We start from the raw sequence: 24,768 nt of genomic DNA, 5'->3' as shown, positions 1-24,768 counted from the left end.
GCCCCGATGTTGACATATATAAAACGGTATTCACTATCAACCACAGCAAGCAATACTATTGAAAAAAAGTCTTTGTAGTTGAAAAGAAGAGAACCACTATGTTCAGGCTTTATGAGTCGAATGTGCTTGCCGTCTACAGCCCCAATGCAATGAGAAAACTGGGTTTTCTTCTAAAAACCACCAGCAGTAGCTTTCGGTTTTTCTTGTCATTGGTGGTATACAATCCAAACGTAAATTATTCCATATAACATCACATACTTCTTGGACAATCTCAGATATTGTTAATATTGCCAATCGATAGACATAATGAAGGTCCGTGAATGTATTGCTACTTGCAAGGTATCTGAAACGAAAAAAAAATTCAAATCATAGAGATATGAAAAAAAGCTTAATATAGTAATTTAAAAGTCATATTTGAAACAAAGTAACAAAATTGTAAATATATTTTTATTTTCAGGCAAATCTGTCATTTCTAAGTGGACCAATATTCGAGACCGACAAGTCAAATATTTGAAGAAGCTGGATGATAAAAAGGGAACGGGCTCAGCAGCAAAATCAAATAAAAAATACATTTATAGTGACCAATTAAGTTTTCTGCAAAAGAATACAAACAGAAATTCGACAACTTGTAGTATGGACTGTGAAAAAAAATGGGTCGCCTAAAGATACATTAGGAGGTGAAAATTTTAATAACAAAACAGATGATGAGGCTTTTTGTAATCCAGTTCCTTTTAAAAGTAGTCAAAAACGAAAGAGACCTAAATCTGAAATGACAGATATTGAAAAATCTATTTTACAGAAATTGGAACAGCCAGAAAATCACCACATTAGCTTTTTCAAAGGTATTCTTCCCAGTCTTCAAAAACTTGACGAGACTGAAACAATACAGTTTCAAGCGGGAGTATTGAATATTCTTCAAAACATTCACCGCTCTCAACCTCGATTGCCTTCGATGGATGTCAGCGTTCCTTCTCCTTACCAAAAAACAATCATTCAACCTGCGCGGAATTATTCTTCACAACGATTGGAAACGCGCCCTGACTCACAAAGGTACCAACCACCAGTTAAACGAGTTTTGACTGAGTACAGTAGCTGTTCTACTCAACCCGGATCCTCTGTCTTGACTGTAGTACCTATAACTGAAGACCAAAGCTTTGTTTGTCAGCCACGCCACATTCTCACTACACTTCAGCCACTAGTGTCACCTTCAACAGAAGGATGTAGTACTCCTTCACCTTCATCAAATACTCATCAGACCCTAGAGTCAGATCTTTCAACTGGTGGCTACTGTTGGAGCCCCTCAGTATAAAATGTTTATATAACTTTATAAGTTTTTATAAGTTTAAGTTTATAACATTACATTCATGGTTAGAATGACACTGATTTCAAAATAAATATGCCTAAATTTGTATATCATATATAAAGCCTGCTTCAACCAGGAGTCAAAAACGAGTCAGAGCCAATCACCTTATTGGCGCTGACTTTTTGGAAATTTTTAATAAAACTAACCTATATTGTACCTACCGCTTCAAAATTAATTTTACAAAATTTAATAATCTCGCCTTAATGTCACAGCTAGCTTTTCAGTGGGCGAAACAGCATATCTCATCTTTGTGTTTTGCTTACGAAGGAGAAGACCCAGTCGATTAAGGAGTTCATCAAAACTTGTTGTTCTCATTCGGAAGTAATTAAAAAATTTATTTTCATCTTTTCTTAAGTTTTGGTATAAAGTAACAAATGCCCCAGTAATTGGTCTTTCCAAATTTAGAGGGTGAACCAACCGCTTCCTTGGCCGACAACGTTTTTTCTTTTTGAGGTATAAATAATAAAGGTACAGTGCTTGAAGACCATCCATTTTGAAATCTTAAAAATAACTGGGCTAAATGGAGGCTATACGTAACGACGGCAAGGCCATGTCACCAAAAAAGTACGCCGTTTGGTCGACGGCACAAACTTTTGCCGTACCGTCTGAAAGAATCTTAAGTTTGGATTCCCAACAATACTAAATTAGTAATTTGGGTCTGTTCCCATGTATAAATGCCAATTAAAACAACCAAATAAAACGACAATCTTATAATTAACTATATTTATGTCATTCAACAGTAAAAAAATCAGCATTTACCAAAGTACACTTATTTACAGGAAAGAGGTGCATAACATAACCTAAATACTAAACCTAACTTAAATACTAAAAAAACTGGATAGTAAAAGGATGGCATGTAAAAACAAGAGAAACCGTAGTATTACATACTGTGCTAAAAAACATATTTATTACCACTATACAGGGTAAAATTATTGCAACTGACCATCAAAACTTAATTATATAATTTCTAAAGCTTTTTGCGCATTATATGCATTATATTAACATAGTTATATTATAATTTTTTTACCCTGTCTTATATACAAATGACCAATAATTTATCACATAATTGGAACTAAAACCCTAAAATACATTTTCGAGCGTTTGAAAAGTAGCGGAAAGAGATTTTTTCTTATTTAAAATAGGCAAGGTAGATCGAGCTTATTAAGACATCAGCTGAGTTAGAGGATGATGATTACATAAAGAAAATTGAAGAAATTAAATAAAGTTATTAACTCTTTATGAATTTCACACAACAATACAGATTTTACATGAATATTCCAGGCTGAAAGTAGTAATTCACAAATGAGAGTTGAATAATTTTTTCTTACAAATCATGCATCACGCAGACTGGACATTTTTCTAATTTTTTCCGCTACTTTATCAGTGCGTTCAGTGTATATTAAACTACTATTTTAAAAGGCAAGACTAAAAACCATTAAAAATTACTACTAAAAGGATTAAACTTTTGTACCAGTATATAAAACTCTTACAATTAAATGCTTTCGTCAAACCATATCAAATAGACATAAAGCTCTGTATACTACAAAAAAAAAACTTACATTCTAGAACTGAGCATTCATCAAGACACTAAAACGTGTTGTTACTTTAAATTATTTGCAAAAAACCTACTATATAAAATAGGTTTTCATACCAAATATTGTCCATCTACAATGTGACGACAGAATTGCTGCTTTTGGCAATACATCTTAAAAGAGTCAAACTGAATTAAATACATAGTTTAATTAGTTAGTATTGCCATACATTATGTGTAAAATATATTTATTTTAATAAATAAACTCTATTGATATTATCTTAAGTAGTATCATTTTAATAGATAAAATGGCAAGATTTATAAATATAAGCTATTAGAAACTATGGTTTACCAAGAGGTCAGAAATAAACAAATGTATGGACTCTCGTGTTGACCAGTTAGAGAGAGAGTTGTTTATGTTTGTCCTCTTAGTTATTAAAGGATTATAAGGAAATTTTTAGTCAATGCTATACAGGGTGTTTCAAATTCGACCCTCAACATGGTGATCTCAGAATCTATAAGACGGTTAAATTGCAGCAAAGTTGAGAATGTTTGAGGTTAACGATATTGTATTTTAAAAATTCCGAAAAACAAAATTTTGAAAAATCGATTTTATTTTTTTCATAAATATCAAATATTTGTTAGTATTCTAGTACAAACTGACACTTATCTTACTTATATTTAAAGCAATTATGCTTTTTACCAATGAGGGAAGGGCAAGATATGATTAAAATTTATTATAAATTTAATATAAACTGATGCAAGTATATTTAGTAACTGTGTCATTTTTAACAGAAATAATAAACGCCCCGGCAATTTCAGGAAATTATTATTAGTTAGAAAAAATAATCTCAATTTTAATGCTTTAAAATAAGTTTTTCTGTTCGGTATTTGAAGTCAGAATTTTTAAAGTTTTTCAGGTTTTCCTAGTATGCTTATATTATTCTAGGAATTTCGAATCAATTCTTGTTTTATTCCTGGATTTTAGGGTGTTCCAAGTAGGTATGTCAAATCATTTTTCTTTAAATTTTAATGTTTTAAGGTAAGTTTTTGTTTTCAATTTTTGATTCCAGAAATTTTAAAATTAAAAAATGGAATTTTCCAGATTTTTCGAACATTTTTACAATAGTCCAAGCATTTGAAATAAAATTATATTTTACTAGACCTTAGGGTAAGAGTCATTTTCACGTCTTCCAAGTATTTTAAATAATTTATCTTTTAATTTTAATGTTCTAAAATACTTTTTTCTTTTCAATTTCTAATTCCAGAATTTTTAGCATTTTTTAGATTTTTCGAGTATTTTTACGATATTCCAGGCATTTGGATTAAATCTTGTTTTATTCCAGGACTTTGGGTCAATTATCACGTCTTTCAAGTATTTCAAATTTCAATGTTTTAGGGTAAGTTTTTGTTTTTAATTTCAGAATTTTCGAAATTTGTAAAATAATTTGTTTCAAATTTTGCAGATTTTGCTGTAATTTTTATAATATTTGAGGCATTTGGAATAAAATCTAGTTTTAATCCAGTACTTTGCAATAATTTTCCACCTCTTCCAGGTATTTCAAGTCACTTTTCTTTAAATTTTAACGTTTCAGGCTAAGTTTTTGTTTCCAATTTTTAATTCCAGAAATTTTGAAATTAAAAATAAAAATTTGGATTTTTTTAGATTTTTCGAACATTTTTACAATATTCCAGGCATTTGGAAGAAAATATAATTTTATTTCTAGACCTTAGGGTGATTTTCCACGTCTTTCAAGTATTATAAATAATTTATCTTTTAATTTTAATGTTCTAAAATATTTTTTTCTTTCCAATTTTTAATTCCGGAAATTTTGAAATTAAAAAATACAAATTTAGAATTTTCCAGATTTTTTGGATATCCTTACAATATTTTAGGAAATTTGTTAAATAATTTTTATAATATTTGAGGCATTTAGAATAAAATCTAGTTTTAATCCAGGACTTTGGAATAATTTTTCACGTCTTCCGGGTATTTCAAATAACTTTTCTTTTAATTTCAATGCTTTCAAATAGGTTTTGGTTTTCAATGTTTAATTTCAGAATTTTTCAAATTTTTGAAATTTTTTTTAACAGTTTCCAGACAGTATTTTTATGTTACTCCAGGCATTTGTAATAAAATTTTGTTTTATTCCAAGTATCAATAGATTACAATATATATAAAACTTCAATATACGAGCCCTAACAACTATATATTGGAACAAGTAGTCATTTTACGAATAAAATTCCATCTTACCGTAATTCTTTTAATAAATTTTTTTTTATTTAAAAATAATAAATTAATAACATTTTTTATGTTTTAGAGAATTATTTTTAAGGTTTAATAAAATTTTGATGTTAAATAATATTTATTTAATTGTTTGATAATCAAAAAATTTTGGAATATGGGTTGCTTTTGCTCAAATTTTTCCAGTTTTATTAGCATGACGCGAAGATGGCTTTGAATAAACAAAAGTAAGTAGTGCGTCGTCAACAATAAAAATTTTGATGCGTCACTTGACCATTAACAATCGATTACTGTCATTTTTATTACGAGTAAAATACAATAATGACTCGTGGAAAACCTACTGATCTAAAAGTGCGAGAAATTATTATCCGGCAGTACCATAAAGGGAAAACAATGCGAGAAATCTCCAGTGAATTAAATGTTGCAACAACTACTATATTTAATATAATTAAAAAATATGGTGAAACTGCCAGTATTGGTGTTCGCGGCAAAAGTTCAGGACGTCCAAAAGTTGTTTCTCAAAGAAATGTAAGGAACTTGATTAAAATTTGTAAGTCGGGACGAAGAAATACTCTACGAGAATTAAATGCAAGGTGGAATAGAGAAAGTGGGATAAATGTTTCCAGAGAATGCTGCCGCAAATATATCCACAAGACCGGTCTTAGTTTTTATAAGGTATGTATAATAGGCTGTTCTGTGCTATATTATTTTCATTTTTCTCATTTTTTCGCCTAGACCAAAGAAAAACCATTATTAACGGAGACTCAAAAAAGGAATCGTTACATTTGAGCCAAATCAAAACTCTCGTGGACCAAAGAAAATTGGAGCAAAATTATTTATAGCGACGAAAGCAAATTTGATGTCTGTGTCGGAGATTATCGAAAGCGTGTGATTCGGGACAAAACAGAAGCATTCCATAAGGATTGTCTTAAAAGGACTGTAAAGTTTCCACAGGGCATCATGGCGTGGGGTTGTATGTCAGCTAAAGGGTTGGGAATGTTACACTTTATTGATGGCATAGTAAATGCAGAAAAATATCAAGACATTCTCGAACATTCGCTTTTACCAAGTGCAGCAAATTTATATCCATTTGGAGATTTTATCTTTCAACCGGACGGTGCCTCATGTCATACTGCTAAATCTACCAAAAAATGGATGAGGGAACATAATATTAAAGTTTTGGCACAAAATGAAGCAACGCCTAAGAAATAGTCCGCAGCAGCAGCCACACAGTAGCAGCTTACTTTGCCACAACTACGTGCTAAACTACAGGAAATATGGGATAGTTTTACCCCTGAATTTTGTGAAGGTCTAGTTGGTACAATGCCTCATAGAGTTCAGGCTGTTATTCAAGCTAAGGGCGACGTTACGCGTTACTAATTTGTATTTTCCTTTTTTAAAACTCACTTGTTCCAATATTTAGTTGTCAGCATTTTTCAATTATTTACCAAGTAATTAAATACTAAATAACTTAAAATATATAAAAACAATATTAAACATTATAAAAAAGCTTGTTCATTTCATATTTATGATTAAAAAAAATTTAATAAAATATTTTCGCTAAATGGGCAATTTATTTCAAAATAACTGCTTGTTCCAACATATAGTTGTTAGGGCTCGTATGATATTGCAATATATTGTTTTTATTTGATTGAACGCTATTGCGTTTTTAAGATTTTTTTTTAATTTAGAAAATTTGGAAATTTTTGGATTTTCTTAAAGTTTTTTAGGTTAATGGAGTAATTTTTTAATTTCTGGCATTTAAAATAAGTTTTAGTTTTATTATAGGCTCTTAGAATCAGTTTTTCTATTTTCCAGACGCTTGAAGTGATTTTTTTATGTCTTCCAGACATTTAGCGTAATTCTAGTATTAATATATCTAAATATCTAAATAAACTTTCTAGAAAGAAAACCTGCAGAAAGAAGTATTTTCTTCTGTCTTCCATGCATTTAACGTAATTTTGTAAAATAAAACGGAAAATGACTTCAAATAATAAAGGTGTAACTCTGAAGTAATGTGTGCACCACTACGGTATTGCATTGCTAGTATTTCTGCCTGTAATATTTACAATGACAATTTAAATATTGTCTTGTATACATAAATAAGCACAGTCAACTGCGGCAAGTTTAGTTTTTTTTTAAAATTCAGGTTTTTAAAAATTAATAATATTACTTGTGATACATCATTAAAAAAGGCACTTTTGCAAAGATTCTAAAAATGCAAAAACCAAATATAGCGCCTATAAGAAAAAATTCAGATGAAGATGATGATTGGCAAAAGACGAAACGTTGTATAAAAAAACATTATCATATAGCACAAAAAAGTGGCAACACAAATAAGTAAATCATTTTAAAATCGAATCAAAAATAAACTCAGATGTTGAGGGTCAAATTTGAAACACCCTGTATATAGTGACCGGGAAACAGGAATATTTCAAGCATATAATTACTCATCAAACAATTTCTTAGAGATCATGCTGGGAAAAGATGTTTTTATTTCTGTTTTCTCTTCAAAGAGTAAAGATTGAAACGTGCTATCTATTTATTAGAACACACTATCGTGAAAAAATGGTAGTATAATCATTTAAATACGCGGAATATAACGCGAAAATGTGTAAAAGAAGTATTCTTAAGAATAAGAATAAATAATGGGAAACGGTGATCCTATATATTTATTTATTGATTAAGTAAATATATAGGATCTCATGCTAATTTATTATTTATTTAAAATGATCAGAATCATATTTAACCGGAGACAACCAGATCTATTTAAGCAGTCTTAGGTGGACAACTGAGTACAATATAAATCTTAACTCTTTAATATGAAGCATATACTTGAAATATGCAGTTTTTCCCAAGTCACTAAACACATTTATTACCCAAGACTCTACACACATTTGAAAAGTCGATTTCTGTTAAAAAATTCCTACTAGAAACCTAATTTTTTGTTCAAATGTGTTTAAGACACCCTAATATTGTCATCTATACGCAGACCCAACTAACTATCGATACTTCTCACTAACAACTAATGCTAAAATAATAAATATTAAAATATAAAAAATCACAAAGAAAAACAGTTTTCACTGTTGTCGCAAAACTAAAATGCTTCCAAACCGACCTGGCAAGATCCAATAATTTTTGGCAAGAGTTTTTCATTTTAAAAGCACATTACCTCTGCCGCTCACTATAAACCTCTTATGCACTGTCTACACTCCCTCGTAGTCCGTACAATCAATGACTTGATTTAAAGGCGACACTAAACTGTTAAAATAAACTTTTAACTCCCTCGGTGTTAAACTGGCCCGTTTTTCTGGTATGTAGCTGGATAGTTTTCGATCGAGATTCAACACCAAATCGTCCTCTATCCAAGGATCCTGGTCTGTATCGATCGTTTTCCTGGATGAAAGAAATTTATGGAGGGAGTACCATAGAGCCAGAACGCTCGTTATGAATAAGCCGTACATCAGGCAAGTTTGCACAATTGGGGCGATTTGCAAGTAGATTTTTAGTCGGATTCTTAACCAGGATGGGAGACCATACATACCCTGAAATAAAAACAAAATTAACCCTAAATATATTTTAGAGAGTTTAGCTTAGATCTAAGTTAACAGTAACAGCACTGTCTAAAGTACAATTTTCTTAGCATAAAATTAGAATTATAAAGCACTGCACCATACTTGTTAACAGGGGACGAGATTCCATTGACTAGGCAATGAACTAAATGAGATGTTCTAAGGTACGAAACATGCAAGAGAAATTGGTTGCAAGTGTGACGAGTTGGCACATAGCACAGGAAACATAATCAGCTTACAATGGGTGAGGTAGCACAAATTAAAGAGAGGCTAGTTTTTGTGTATATGAATTCATACAAACGTGTACTATAACATACTGAAAGTCCCATTTGGTAAAAGTATGCCAAGTATGAAAAAAATGGCCGCCATTTTGTTTTTTATCATTTTTTGTTAATATCTCAGTAAATTGAATTTTTATAAAAATTTCTGAAGAGTACTTTTTTTTAAGAAATGAAAAATGGATAATATACCATTAAAATTTTTTCCATTATTTTAATATATAGTATTTTCATACTATATAATATTTTCATATATTTTTACTATAAAAAAAATTAAAATATATGATTTAATAGCCATTACTAATGAATATAACAGGTATATATTCAATTTAGGTGCAAAGCAATGTATTAAAAGGTTACGTAATTGATATTTGCTCATCTAAAACATAACAAAAAGAATTCGCTACGCCACTGGATGATCAAGCAGCTGCGTGTTCTGTATCAAATATGGTTGAAGAATTTTCAGGTGTCAAGTCTTGTTCATCAGAACAGCATGTTGAACTCCGACATTCCCGCCAACAACGCAACAATGGTTGGAAACGTACAATCCTTTTGAATCTGATCAGTTCATATCACTGTATTCTCAAGTTCTGGCACATGATACCGTCAACTGTGATAAGGCACAGACTGTAGGCGAAAAAATTTTAAATGAAAATTATGGAAAGAAGTATACAGAAATTAAGTGTGTGAAGAAAAAACAGGTTGTTACAAGTGTTAACTCTTTCAAGGGCCCTGGTGTACAAAATGTACCACCTTAATGCATGCTCTAGTTAGGCGGTGATACATATTTAGCACCACTGGTATAAAATTTATTTACGAATGGAGCAGTGGTTTAGTTTATGAACCACCATTAGAAATAAGTTGTTTACGTCCTTATAAAGAAGTGCGCCTTGCGGTAACGGCGCCAGACATAGAGCCACTGCCTGAAAAATAAATTAAGGTTATAATTAAGTTGTCAAGAGTGTAAACTAACTGTGAGTGAGAGGAAGACTAAAAAAGTAAGTATATTTGTATATTTGCGTTGTAATTATATTATAAACCTATTTTCTTATGATGGAGACTGAATATTTATTTGAAAAAATCCTGTAATATATGATATCTGTCTGGTACTCTATGCGTACCACCGCACACATTAGGTTTTTTATTTTTTGCGACAGCTTTTTTTTATTTTCAGGTTCCAACATGTCCGACTTGCCATTTAAGTTGGTTAACATGACGCAAGATGATCTATTCGCTGAAATAGAGAATATTTATTTAGAAATAGAACAAAATCATGCAGTCGCTGAAGAAATTCCTTCTGATAGCGAATCATTAGCCAGTAACAAGGGCGAAGAAGAAAGCGACACGGAAGCAACCATCGGAAATAATGTGCTAATATATTCAAGTAGTGACTCTGAAGATGATTTGCCTTTGATAACAATTGCTAGAAAAATTCAAACAGCTGCATTTGCCACACCTGCTGGCAGAAAACCTCCAATTTGGTCTAATGTGGAAACTCCTGCTTCACCTCCAGATTTTGCTGCTCAGTCTGGTTTAGCTGATTGCGTGACGAATATGATAGATCCAACTCCGTGCAAACTGTTTCAGCTGTTTTTTTCTGAGAATTTCATAAAAGATATGGTTTTTGAAACAAATTTGTATGCTCAACAAAAGTTTAGCAAGCATAAACCAACCGATGTTCGCGAAATAAAAACATTTTTGGGGTTGAATTTACTTATGGGCATAAAGCGCCTTCCGAGTTATAGGGACCATTGGTCCAGTGCGCCAGATCTTCATGACTCTTATGTAAGTAATCTAATGTCAGTGAAGCGTTTTAGTTGGCTGCTTGGTAACTTTCACTTGAACGACAATTCACTGATGGCAAAAAAAGGGGAAGCAAATTACGACAAACTATATAAAGTAAGGCCATTGTTGATTTCTATGGCAGAGGCTTTTGGCTAATGCATGCTGCCAAGTCGTGAAGTTGCCATAGATGAATCTATGATAAAATTTAAAGGGAGAAGCTCCCTCAAACAATATATGCCAAAGAAGCCCACTAAAAGAGGGTATAAAGTGTGGGTACTGGCAGATAAAAACGGATATTGTCTAAAATTTGATATTTATACAGGAAAGCCAAGTGGTAATGCCGAGAAGAACTTAGGGTCAAGAGTTGTCAAACAGCTATGTGAAGGGCTAGAAAATAAAAACCACCTTGTCTACTTTGACAATTTTTTTAACGGGGTAGAACTTATGGAAGATCTAAAGAATATGAATATACATGCCTGCGGCACTGTTAATTCTTCTAGGCGACATATACCGAATTTTAAAGCTGATAAGAACATGAAAAGAGGTGAAATGGAGTGGTTTACGAGCAATAGTGATTTATCGGTCATTAAATGGAAGGATAAGCGTTCCGTTTTTCTTTTGTCCAACTTCCACGATCCACGTGATATGCTTGAAGTGAACCGGAAAGAAAAGGATGGATCAATTAACAAAGTACCCTGTCCAAAGGCACTTGCTGACTACAATGCAAATATGAATTTTGTTGACAAGTTCGACCAAAATTTGTCTTACTACAAAATAGATCGAAAAAGTCATAAATGGTGGCATCGAATTTTCTTTTTTTTTCTGGACGCTGCAGATGTTAATGCTTTTGTATTATATAAGGGACTGCAGCTTCCACCTCTTTCTATGAAAGATTTCCGACGAAGTATAATAGAAGGACTTGTAGCAGAAGCTCTCGTGGCTAGAAAAAGATCTGCTTCAAGTTTTGAAACTATTGCTATAAAGAAAAATAAACCATATGTTTCCGAAGAAGTCCGATTTGAAGGTTCGACACATCAACCTGAACGTGGTACTCGACGTCGATGTGCTAACTGTAGCACCAAAAAGAACCAAGTCAGAACGGAATGGGTTTGCAGCGTTTGCAACGTGCCTCTCTGCTTAACTAAAAATAAAACATGTTTTCAAGACTTTCATAGAAATAAATAAGAACGGGGCAGTGAAGAAGAAGTGTTACAAAATCACAGCTATTAAAAGAATTTGATTCTATTTCGCCACCAGAACAGCACGCGCCCAAGAACACTCTTTATCTTTTAGATGGTGGTTTTCTTTTACATAAGTTAGTCTGGCAAACGCCCGCCACCTATAAAGACCTATGTGGATAATATGTAAATTATGTAATACTACATTGTTATCGTGCAAACTGCGTTATCGACGAAACACGTATTTCGACTAAAGGTCTGCTACAAAAATCACGATCAAAACAAAGCCGTGTCGTTGATCTTATTATTCCAGATACCACAATTCCTTGCACGCAAGATGAGTTTTTAAAAAACAGTGAAAATAAAAAAAAGTTCATTGCTCTGCTTTCATGAAAAAGGAATAACTGTTTATCAGGCTAAAAGAGATGCAGATGTTTTAATTTGCTTAACGGCTGTAAAGCTGTGCTATCAACATGAATTTGTAACACCTGTTTCGGAAGATACTGATATCATGGTTTTGGCTCTACACCACTCCAACAAAACCAACTTGTATTTGCTTCGTCCTGGCAAAGCTGGAACTCATGATAGGTTTACGAACATATCAAAATTACAAAATTGCCTTGGTCCAGTAAAAGACAAGATTTTGTTTTTGCATGCAGTTTCGGGATGCGACACTACATCTTTTATATTTAACAAAAACAAGAAATCATGCTCGTCTATTTTAAGGAAGAATCCTCAATTATATGAAGATCTTTCTTCGTTTTATACCAAAGGCACTTTAAAATCAGACCTTTTCAAGAAAATTTTGAACGCTTTATCATTCAAGTTCGAAATAATATTGATAACGTTATTAGTGAGGCAACAAATATAATTAGCGATGAGCCACCAGAAAACAAACGAAAATGCCCAAATAACAGCCAAATTGCGCAAAAGATAGATTTCAATTTAAAGAACATCTAGTAGTTGCATCACTTTTCTTTTCCGAATGCTTTGCATGGAGAATATTGTGGCAAATTTCCTGAAGATAAGCTCACTTCCGTATGTACCTTTTATCCCATGCTTGATAAAGAACGTTTACGAACTGAACTATCTAGTCTATATTTAAGAAATGATTGCAGGACATTAAATGGCGCACTACCTCTTCTAAAATTTTTAGTAACCAACAATTTAGGAAATACGTTGAAGGAGACAAAAAAATGATTGGAAATTGTGGTAACTACTCCCATGACGACATCAGAGGCGGAGAGATGTTTTTCAACATTAAAAAGAGTCAAAACATTTCTTAGAAATTCAATGACCGAAGATCGTTTAACAGCACTTTCCATGCTATCTATCGAAAAAAAGTTTATCTCTAAAATCAACAATTTTAATGAAAAAGTTATAACAAAGTTTGCCACCAGGAAAGAACGAAGAATAGACTTAATTTATAAAAAATAGGAAGAATATACGAGTATAAAAATAATTCACTTTTTTTTTGCTAATAATAATTGCAGAACACCCTAAAATTTTTACCACGAGCCGCCACTGTTTAGTGATCTATTCGCCAATCTGTATACAATTTTCAAAATGCGTTGATGTGGCGACTTAAACTTAATGATATTACTTCAAGAAGTAAATTCAAATTCAATGTCAAAAATTACTTACGATTTCGATCCACAACATTGGCAAGACCATGTTGCTGAATTTTTCGCTATTGGCAATATTCTGAAGGTTACCAAGTGCCATGTTGATTTGGTATCTTACTGCCAAATTTAATGGTGTTCCAGAATTCTGAAAATAAAGTATTTTTCGTTTTACATGTTGCTATTTTGATAGAGGATTTCCTATTTTTAAATGATTTTTTAAATATATATAATCTTTCACTAAAGTTGGGTTGGATACCATATCCGAGAAACTATTAGTTCAGAAGCTTTGGAAGGAAATCTTGCTAAGAAAATAGAATAAAAAAAAAATCATGAGAATATGATAAGTAGCAATGAAAAGAGTAAATATTACATCAATTTAAAAAAACATAGTAAAATTTGAGTTTTCTACCCTAAAATATCGGTTTTAGGCACCAAGATTAAGATATTTTTGGAAAACTTTTTGTGGTAGTTAAATGGAATTTTTACTCAAAGAAGGAGCATTTTTTGAGAAATAATTTTATATATGATCCATTTTTTAGGTTCAATATCTAAGTTAGTATAATTATTATTATTAGTCTAAATTAGTATTTTACCAGTATTGTCTATCAGGACAATTGCTTATGAGACTTGAGGTTTTGTAATAATGTGAAAAAAATATTTTTTTTTATATTATTGAGAAATATTTAAAATTACTCCACATAACTTAGCCTAAAAACCTAGAAAAAATATGCAAACATGTGATGTATCAACCTGGACATGTAAAAAATGCCTAAGAAGGATAAAAATGACGTAAAAAGTTCAAAATAAAAAAATTGGAATAAACACGACTTTCTTTTTAGAAATAATTTAAATATCTGGAATTAAATGGAAAAAATTTAATAGAAAATTACGTTAAATTGCTGGGAGAAGAAAAATCAATCGAAAAGTTTGAGAAATGAAAAATTATTACCATTTTATAAAAAGAACAATTATTTTAAATGCCTGAAAGATACAGAGGGAAATTCTTGATAAATTTTGTAAAACATTATCTAACTCCTTTAAAAATTAGTGAATTTTAAGATATTCAAATTTATAAAAAAAAACAAGCAATTACTTACAGGTTCTATAACAAAGAAACTCCTGTGCTTTTCTGGATCAGGATTCAATCCACTCTCGACTTTATCAAAAAGAACGGGATCACCCTGATAGAAGTGCGGATAGCTTAGTGCGATCGGGAATCCATAATAACATCCCCTAACGTCTAACAGACCATTCGGTTTACACTGGTTAATATCTTTTTCTTTACAAAAACAACGATTTTTCTGGTGAATACGTCCGTTATCGTCCGTATCATTGGCAAAGTGGTAAACATACGCATTGAATCCGTCAGAGTTGGTATCGTTTACATGGACCTAAAAGAATTATTTAAACTTTTTATATTAAAAAAAATATATATAACGAAATTTTTACCAATGCTTTAGCCCTGCACATGCTCTTGCGGAAAAACAGCAGAGTATCGTTCGGTTTTATGTATCCTGGGAATTTAGTACCGTCCGAAGAGTTGGTGATGTCACCACAGGGACTGTCCCATTGCGGAAGTTTGCTGGCCCCATTGTACGTATCCGCCAGTCCAATGTTACCGAGACCGTGTTTTGTACCAGTAAACACCGTTTCGTAATCTCCTCTAAACTCGTACATCTAAGCAACAATACATTTTTCAGATAAGTTATTTATTGCAGACTCTTTTAAATAGTTTCACTCACTCTATCAATGAGTCCCAACTTGTCAAAGTAAACCCACGAGGGCATAAAAGTGTTTCCCAAAGTCATCAGTGCACTTTTGTATCCGAACATAAACTCCCTGGCGGTCATTTTGACCAGGGGCTGAGAATTTGTTTGTCTGATGATCACATTTAGTCCTAGGCGGGTGAAAATACTTTTCTGCGATACTACATCCGCTATACTCTGCAATAATGAAAATTCGGAATTCAATGATGTGTTAATTATGTTGACAATGGACTTAAAAATCATGAAATACACGTTTGTTCATATTATTTTAAAATTATAATGAGGGCTGTCTGAGTTTGATATTTTCAATTGCTGGATTTGGGCTCATGTGTAGGATAAAACATTGTAATGTTACCTTTTATTTGAATAGTACTTTATCAGTTACCTTTATTTGAATAGTACTGTAGATTTTAAGAGAATCTCTCTAAATTTTTAAAAGTTATGAATGAATTCTTTGACTTTAAGAAAGGCGTGGAAGAATATTTCAAATACCTGCAAAACAAAAAATAAGTCAACTTCTTGGAATAAAGTATTTCTTTTTTAAAGCTTGGAACACATCAAAATGTCTAGAAGTAAGTTGTGATTTCAATTGAAATGCCTGGAAGAGGTAAAAAATAATTTTAAATACATAAAAGACATTCAAAAATGGGTCGCATATTTGGAATCAAACAAAAACTTATTTGAAAAGTATGAAACACTTCAAAACGTGCGCCTATATGTTTGAAAGAGGTGAAGCGTTAATTCAATAATACAAAACTACTTCAAATGCCTGGAATATATACCAAAGTTTCGTAAAATTCCTGGAATTATATAAAATATATTTAAATAAAACCTGGAACACATAAGCTTGGTAAAGGTAAATCGATTGAACCGAAAATGATTTTAAATGACTGGAAGATGTAAAAAATTATTTTAAATGGCAAAAATTACTGGAATCACATAAAAAATCTGAAATTTGAAAATCTCGGAAAGACATAAATAAATACTGAATTCAACAAACTTAAAATAATCGAATGAATGTTTTTCAAATAGTGAGAAGAAATTTAACATAAAAAATAGCGACCAAACTGACAAAATAACTTCAAATCTCTTTGAAAATTCCAGAAATATGTGAACACAAAGCGGGCCAAACATTCCCCAAGTTCCAACAGTTTTAAGGCATTTTTTTAGTAATAATCTAGAGTCCATGTAGGTTTATTAATTTTTAAACATTCCCGTTATGTTTTTCGATTTCCAGACTTTTGGAAGTCTTCCAGGCCTTCACCTCTTGAAAATCATTCGTCAATTTACTTGATACATAAGAAATGCATTAATAAAATATTAAATATATTGTTTCACATTTCACTGGAAGAAACTAGGGGTGTCTGACCTAAATTTTCCCATTTTCTCAAAACCTATCGAATTTCAGGGAAAAATTGTAGAAGGATTTTTTAAAGGAAATTCAATATCCTTTAATAAAATATAAAATGCATGTTACCGCATTTTCATTTATTAATGGGACGAGCAGTTGGATCAAAATTAATTAAAAGAACTGGGGGTGCCTGGCCTAAATTTCCTAAATATCTCCAAAACTATTCATTTTTAGGGAAAAATTGTGGAAGGGTTTTTTAAAGAAAATTCAATTTGCTTTAATAAAATATAAAATACGTGTTACGGGATTTTCATCTATTAAAAGAATAAGTAGTTCCATAAAATTATGTAATAGAACTCGGGGTGCCTGGCCTAAATTTCCCCATTTTCTCAAAACCTATCCATTTTCAGGTAAAAACTGTAGAAGGATTTTTTAAAGAAAATTAAATTTCCATCAAAAAATCTCTTTACAGCTTTTCCTAGAAAATGGCAACTGTCCTGAGAAAATTCAGAAAATGCAAGACATTAGACACTAAGGTAACGAGCAGTTGCATCAAAATTAGGTGAAAAAACTAGGATGTCTAGGGTGGCTTACATTTTTTCATTTTCTTCAAAATTATTCATTTTCCGAGACAAATTGTAGAGGGATTTTAAAGAAAAATTCAATTTCCTTTAAAATGGTATAAAAGATAAGTTGCCACACGTTCATTTATTAAAGAAACGAGTCGTTGCATCAAAATTAAGTGGAAAAAGTAGGGGTGCCTGGCATACGTTTCTTCATTTATTCAAAAACTATCCACTTTCAGGGAAAAATTGTACAAGGATTTTTTAAAGGAAATTCAATTTTCTTCAAAAAATCTCTTTACAGTTTTTCCTAGAAAATAAAGCTGTTAGAGAAAATTCAGAGAATGCAAGACAGTAGATACTAAGGTAACGGGCACTTGCATCAAAATTAAGTGAAAGAATCTAGGGGTGTCTGGCATAATTATCTCATTTTTTTCCAAAAACTCTCCACTTTATGAGAAAAATTGTAAGGAGCTATTTTAAAGGAAAATCTATTTCCTTTAAAATTATACAAATTTTCCACTGTTGCCACATATTGTTCTATATCAGCGAGTGGAGGAATTATATGATTTATCTATTTTCGCCAAGATTTAACAGATCACAAAGTGGCGTTAGGGCCAAATTACGGACCAGCTTGTAAAGTTCCTGTGTGTTACCAGGCAGATAAATTCTATCCTCTCGGTAAACCTACCAATAGCTGTAGGAGGAATTATGAATAAAATTTTAAACTGTTGTTAAGTAGCAGAAGGTTTACAATTTGGCAGGTGTACAACATAATTGTTGGTACAATAATCTTAATAAAAAAAGAAAGATTAGGGTTATGAATCCCGTGCTGACAAAAATAAATAAGATAAACAAAAATAATGGAAGTGTTTGGTTTTTAATTTGTGATAATAGTTATGATTATTATATTAATATATTAATAGGTACTTGTATACTTGTTTTGTGCCAAATCCTATATTCTTTCTGTTAGTACTAGTATTAATCCCTATTTGCATTTTTGCTAATTGTAAGTATCCCACTAGAGATTTGCCAGTGAATCACAGTACACAGCTTTTTAGACACTGTATACTGTGCAGTGAATTTGGAAGAATTTTAATAATTTTTTTAACATTATTTTTTTAGAGGTTGTCTCAATAACCTGATAAAAAAAGAGGTCGGTAAACTTTTCTGAAAAAGAAGTTATTTTTCTCTGTAATTTAGTAAGTCAATATGCGGGTATAATTGAATCAAAAAAGACTGATGCAACATCTTGGAAAGAAAAAGATTAGGCCTGGGAAAAATTTACAGCCGAGTTTAATGTAACAAACCCTGTGTCAGGGGTGGTTCGAACCCTGAATAATCTTCGAACAAAGTATGAGGGTATAAAAAATTCTAAGAAAAAAGCAGCCAAAAACAAACAGGAAATATTTAAAATTGGTGGCTGGTATTTAAATACATATACATATATAATAAATTTATATGGGATTTCTTAGATGTATTTCTTTTCATTTCTTAGTCACATAACAGTGCTGGCTATAGCAAAGAAGGGCAGCTGAGGGAAGGGTGTAACCTTAAGTCGGGCATATTAAATAAAGAGAGATGAAGAATAACAATATAGTCATAGTCAATACAGATTAAGAACAAAATTTAGAATATTATACACAAATTTCTTGCAAAACTATGCAAGCTCAAACTCTTTGAAAAATTTGAGGTTATAAATTTCCTAATAAATCTTTTAACGCTGGTTTTTCCTGTTGTTAACTTATTCTACTGGTAAGCAATAATTATCCCGCTGGTAAGACAAACAAGAAGTTTATAATTCAATTTTTAATGTTACCAGCAGGATAATTTTTCCAGACACTTTACCAACCGGTCCATAATTTGGCCCTTAAACAGCTTTACATTGTACTAAATATTCGAGCAAAAATCTATAGAAAGTTGTGCAACACCGCGTTTTAATGTGGTATATACAAGCCTGTCACTTGTCAACAACGTCACATTTTAATTGTATTTACAAGGCTGGTTGATGGATGTCACCATTATATTTTTGATAATATTATTAGTTGCCTTGACCCTATGGCATCCAGCTTTCGCCTTTGTTCCTCCTCCTTTCCTCGATACTAATTTTTGATGTCATCCATATTTTTAACTCTTATTTATCTTGGCTTTCACCTTTCAACTGCCCTGACATCATTTAATGTACTTACTATTCGTTAACCTCTTTCTTCACTCTGTCTCAAACTTTTCCTCTTATTCTTTTGTAAAACCTTTAAATGTATTGTAATACAATTTTATTTACAAAGTTTCAACAACTATATAGACTGTTGAATGTTGAATGCATTTTTTTAACGGCACGTCCCAATTTTCAATCGCAAAATTAATGGAACGGCCATAACACGCATTATGCGCAATAACTTATGAGAAAATTATAACCAATCGATTCTAAAGCTGACCTTAACCAAATTAAGGCAATCGACAAAAAAAAAATTAGATACGAAGCTATGCGTACAAATGCATTACTTATTAGAAAAAGCAGCACAAGTTGCGACATTTCTTAGATTAAAATGCACGTAGCGCGTTGCACCCAGATGCAAATATTATCGCTTTGGTTCATAGTTGCACCTAAAGGCCCTTTTATAAATTTAATAGAAAGCTGTTTTAACGTTAATTTTCAAAATTATGAAGTTAAAAAAGTATGAGTGAAGCAATATTCAAAATTTTTATTGAATTAATTAGATTAAAAGATGTTTACAACATTTAAAAAATATATCTAAAAGTGATATGAAAATTATGATAAAAATGTTATTTTTTTCCATAAAGCTTTAACTCCCTATAGCTCAGAAATACCTATTATTTATTACAGAATTCATACCCCGTATTATCGACACTCGATTAATAAACACCATGTATATGGTAAATGAATCATCTTAGAAGATATTCGAAAAACTAGGATCACAAGAATATCTCTATTTCCACGGTTACTATTTTCAAATATCACCTCAAACGAATATTAAAAATTAAATAAATCAAAGCACCTATGATATTATGTCATCCACAGAAGATATATGCTTTTATATGATTAAATTAGGCAATTGATCTAAAGAGAGAATGTTTGCTTCTTCATTGTTATTGCACTGCCATGAAGTGAACAAAGAAATCTCTGAAATAAACACATGGCAAAATAGTAATTCTGCAAAAAAAAATTAATAGAAAAATTCCGATTATGACGGGTTACCTAATACCATCAGTGACGTAAAACACTATCCACAAAGCAATTTATTTATTACCAAATTCATCAGCGAAAGTAAAATTGACTAGAGTAGATATAATAAAACTTCAACTGCTTTATGTTCGCGCTTGACTTTGATGGTCTACAATGCACATATCTACTATATTAAGAGCAGTTGTACGCGAGCAACACACGTCTTGAACTTGATATTTGTTTATCTACTTGCAGTTGAATAGGTTTCTTAAACTTTAAAAAGAAATTAATATTTAATCAATGATTATCTACTTACCAATAACGCAATATTCGGCAAGATAAGCAGGTCATCTTCCTTATGGCCATTTGACAATGCTGGCTCCCATACTAGCGGATGATTTGGTATCGAACTGAGCGTGCCGTTGTCATTAAAGGTCACATTTTCATGTGTCATGTACTCTCTGTAATCCAAATTATATGTTCATAAGTGCTATATCGTTAAAGCTTAGTAGAGAAGTATAATGTGTATTGATGCTTAGATGTGGGATTGAGTGATTAGTATTTTACATTAGTGTGTTTTTCCATAGTTTTCGTTAAAGTATCCTATCCAGAATTTTGTAAATTTTGGATATTAGTGGGGGGTTATGGGTTTTCGAACTAATGAGTGATTACGAAAGAGTCACGCCCTACGAACTGTGGGTGTCAACAAACCCAACTGTAAAAGAATCATTTAACAAATTAATTACTTTTAAGATTTTCTCAAGCCTTATCAAATCGTTGCATTAAGAGATATTCAATGTCTAAAGTAAATGACGTTGAGTCGAGAGAACTAGATTCCAGAAAACGATTGTCTCTAATAAGTCTAAATGTCTAAATAAGTAACTAAATCTATCTGACAAATTATAGGCTTAAATCTTTTGAGAGATATTGCGCTACAATTGATCTGCAAGTAATAAGTGAGGTTATCTGCTAGATGTCACAGTAAAGAATATAGATTAAGAGAAAAGGGTGATAGCATCAACAAAGTGCATTCAAAAGTTCAGTGCCAAATCCATCCATAGAATGTTATTTGTGCAAATGTAATTTTAGGCCTTTGGAAGTGTTAGAAAAAAACTGAAAAGATGAATGTTTCCTGAAAATGTATGGTTAAATCAATTTTAAGAAGTAGAGCGGAAATACTGGAAAATAGAATGGAAAGTAGAAGATACTCCTACATGTGAAGCAACGTTTCGATCATTTATTGATTGTCTTCCAGGTTCCAAATATAGAATGATTATTTTGGAAAGGATCATAATTGCTTAGATTAAGATGAGGATATACAGTGTGGCCCAAATTGGGTGTACATGTATGGGTATCTTGGAAACTATAAAAGATAGAAAATTGGTTAAATAGGGAAAGTTGTAGGCAATTTAGTTACCAATTAAGTGCCGCTTTCAGAACGATTTTATCTTTTTCCAATTTTGAAATATTTGGAAAAAATCAAAAAGTTGCATTTTTGAAAAAGGGCTGTATTTTTTTTATTTCAACGTATTTTTAAAATCTGTAAAAACATTATTAGGACAACTTTTTAAGGACAACGCATACCTGAATTCAGTTTTTGTTTTCGACGTTTCGGTTCTGAGATTCCATCCTCAACTTCTTTTTTTCTTATGGCGGCCATTTTGTTTTTTTGCTAAATTAAAAAGATCTTTTTTGTCCCTTTAAAATGATGTATAACACTTTATGAAAATATTTTATGTTTACGTCAAAACATTAAATAGTTTATTTTTCTCGGAGTTTTATTTTTCGAGGAATAGTTGCAAGATACCCATACATGTACACCCAATTTAGGCCACACTGTATGCAAGAAAACTGAACTTTGACTTTCTATCCTTAGTTTATACAGAGGAAGTTTTCTATTTTTGATTTTCTTTTAATATATAGTTCTAAAAGTATAAAAAATACATGTTTTTAATTTTTCAATTTAAATACGGGCAATCAACTCTGTGTATGCTGTGACGTCACGCGATAATTGCAATTTAACATATAATGAATTGAATAGGTTTGTCGGTTTTGAAGATAACGAAAACCTTTTGAAATATTAAGTTAAAAGGTGCAAAATAATGTCGAAATTAGAAGACATTTCTGACATAGGAGACTTTTTAACTAAGCATATTTGGAAACTGTTTTTCTGTAGTTTACAAAATTAGGTACAATAACAAAGAAAATTGAACTTTTTCGCTACTATTCAAGATACTTAGTTTTTCATTTCACTATTACTGTTTGGATAATATGGAAATTGCGTTTTTTTCCTCTCATTTAACAATTAACATACAAAAAACATCATCATCATCATCATCATCATCAAAACTTAGATCGGGAAGAATGAACATCGATTTTTTCTATATCCATTTTTACTGGACCATCTGGAAACTATGTATTCCTTACATAAAGACAACATCATTTTATTTACTCTATAATAATTCAAACTGAAATTAAGACACTTTTTTCATCACATTATTATTTCTTTATTAAAGTATGGATCATTTAAACAACACGTTTTTTGAAGTCACCTAAAAATATTGGAATCTAACAAATTATTTAAAAAAAAAGAATTTTTATTATATTAAACCGCTATAATTTTTTTGTTCACCTTTTATTAATTTTATTATTTTAAGGAAGGATCCCAAGCAACGCACGATGGTTAAATAAGCGTTTATTTTTGGCTTACACTAGATGTGCATTTTTGGTTGCACTTCAAATATAAATATCAGATAAAATGTCCGTATGATATTCGTTGAAGAATTTAATATTATGTTGTTTTATTCTTGTTTAACAAGAAAGTTTATTACATGTTAATAATATACAATTATTATTTCATAAAAATTAAACGTTTCCGTATGGTCTATTGTATATTATTTAAAGACGTTTATAAAATACGTTTAATGGAATAAGATTTATTTTTTAAATAACTTTACTGGTAACATAATACGATACGCCTTGCTTTTGAGACATAAAATACGGTTTTTTCACGTTTTACTCAAAAACCTCAAGGTTATGTGAGAAAAGATAGATACAAAAACTATAGATCACCTTAAATTTTTTTACAAAGGATTTTTTCTCAGGCAATTATTTTCTGCAAAAAAAAAAACGTTTTTAATTAATCCTACCCTTAGCCCCCCACCCACCCTACATAACTTATTAGTAAGGAATTGTTTTAAAAAAATCATTGTTTTCCAAAATAATACGCATGACTAACAGCTGCTTTCGTCGTTAATATCTATTCTAATAACAGAGTTTGTTTATTTAAATTTTATACAATTATATATATGTATATTAATAAATATAAAATACAAAAACAGTGTTATTAGATTGGATATTATGGATGAAAAACAGTGATTTTTCAAAAGAATTTCTTACTGGGCAAACATTTGGGGTGGGTGGGGGAGGTAAGGATTATGTTGATGAAAAACAATGTTTTTGCAGAAAATATATATTCAATATTCAATTTAATAACACTGTTTATTTAAATTTGATATAATTTTATAAATAGATATTTAGTATACAAACAGCGTGATTAGATTGGATATTATGGAGGAAAAACAGTGATTTTTTCAGAACAATTTCATCAAATATTAGAGGTGTAGTGATCGAGTTGAAAAACTAGAAATATAAATCCCGTATCTATTTTTTAAACTGCCGAAATTTTTCCCCTTTTGTAAACAAAATCGTATATGATATACGTACAATTTAATAACTCAACCATCTCTTGACCATATAAATGTACTGATAAATGTACGAAAACTAAAAATTAACTAAAAAATCGTTGAATAAATATATATGTATTTAACGATAATAATTTATGATATCTTGCTTTAGATATCTATAACATTCAATAGCTTACTTATATCTGGTTGCCTCCTAATTTGTCTCAAAGCACAAAAAAACAAAGCAAATACATGCAGCTTCCTTTTAAAGAGAACCCTTTTTAAAGCCCTTCTGTTTTTTATAAGAAATCTAATATTAAACAAATTTGTCAATTTTTATTTCATGTACTCTACTCATTACATTTATGCTTACTAGTCTTAATACCTAAAACAATAGCAAATATTATTACAACAGTACTTTGGAATGTTACATGCTGTACAAAATATGCCTATTTATTAGTCTACCCTTGGCATTGGCTAAACTGACTGTATGAGAATATTAAGTTTTGCCCTATTTTTTGGCCAAATATTTAATTTAAAATAACTTATAGAAAGAGTTCAAATTATTCTTTAAAAATAATGATTGTGCAAGAGCAACTGCATTGTTCTACAATGAGTTATATCCAGATGCACAATTAACT

General features: G+C 31.0%; 1 protein-coding gene across 2 annotated transcripts in view; it reads right to left on the bottom strand.

Moving 5' to 3' along the window:
- Positions 1–6,078: 6,078 nt before the first annotated feature.
- Positions 6,079–24,768, bottom strand: part of LOC126747472 (scavenger receptor class B member 1-like) — a 129,057-nt gene continuing 110,367 nt past the window's right edge. For both annotated transcript variants that reach the window (XM_050456147.1, XM_050456139.1), the window contains 6 exons: positions 20,758–20,902; positions 15,320–15,520; positions 15,027–15,254; positions 14,675–14,968; positions 13,597–13,722; positions 6,079–8,684 (listed from right to left, as the gene is read on the bottom strand). In XM_050456147.1, coding sequence (XP_050312104.1) covers positions 8,346–8,684; positions 13,597–13,722; positions 14,675–14,968; positions 15,027–15,254; positions 15,320–15,520; positions 20,758–20,902 — 1,333 coding nt within the window. In that variant the 3' untranslated portion in view covers positions 6,079–8,345. The remainder of the gene's footprint in view (positions 8,685–13,596; positions 13,723–14,674; positions 14,969–15,026; positions 15,255–15,319; positions 15,521–20,757; positions 20,903–24,768) is intronic.

The sequence above is a fragment of the Anthonomus grandis genome, chromosome 2, assembly GCF_022605725.1.
Source record: "Anthonomus grandis grandis chromosome 2, icAntGran1.3, whole genome shotgun sequence".
Classification (NCBI taxonomy): Eukaryota; Metazoa; Arthropoda; class Insecta; order Coleoptera; family Curculionidae; genus Anthonomus; species Anthonomus grandis.
The sequence above is the reverse complement of the archived record's forward strand: the minus strand, read 5'-3'. Positions and strand labels throughout refer to the sequence as shown.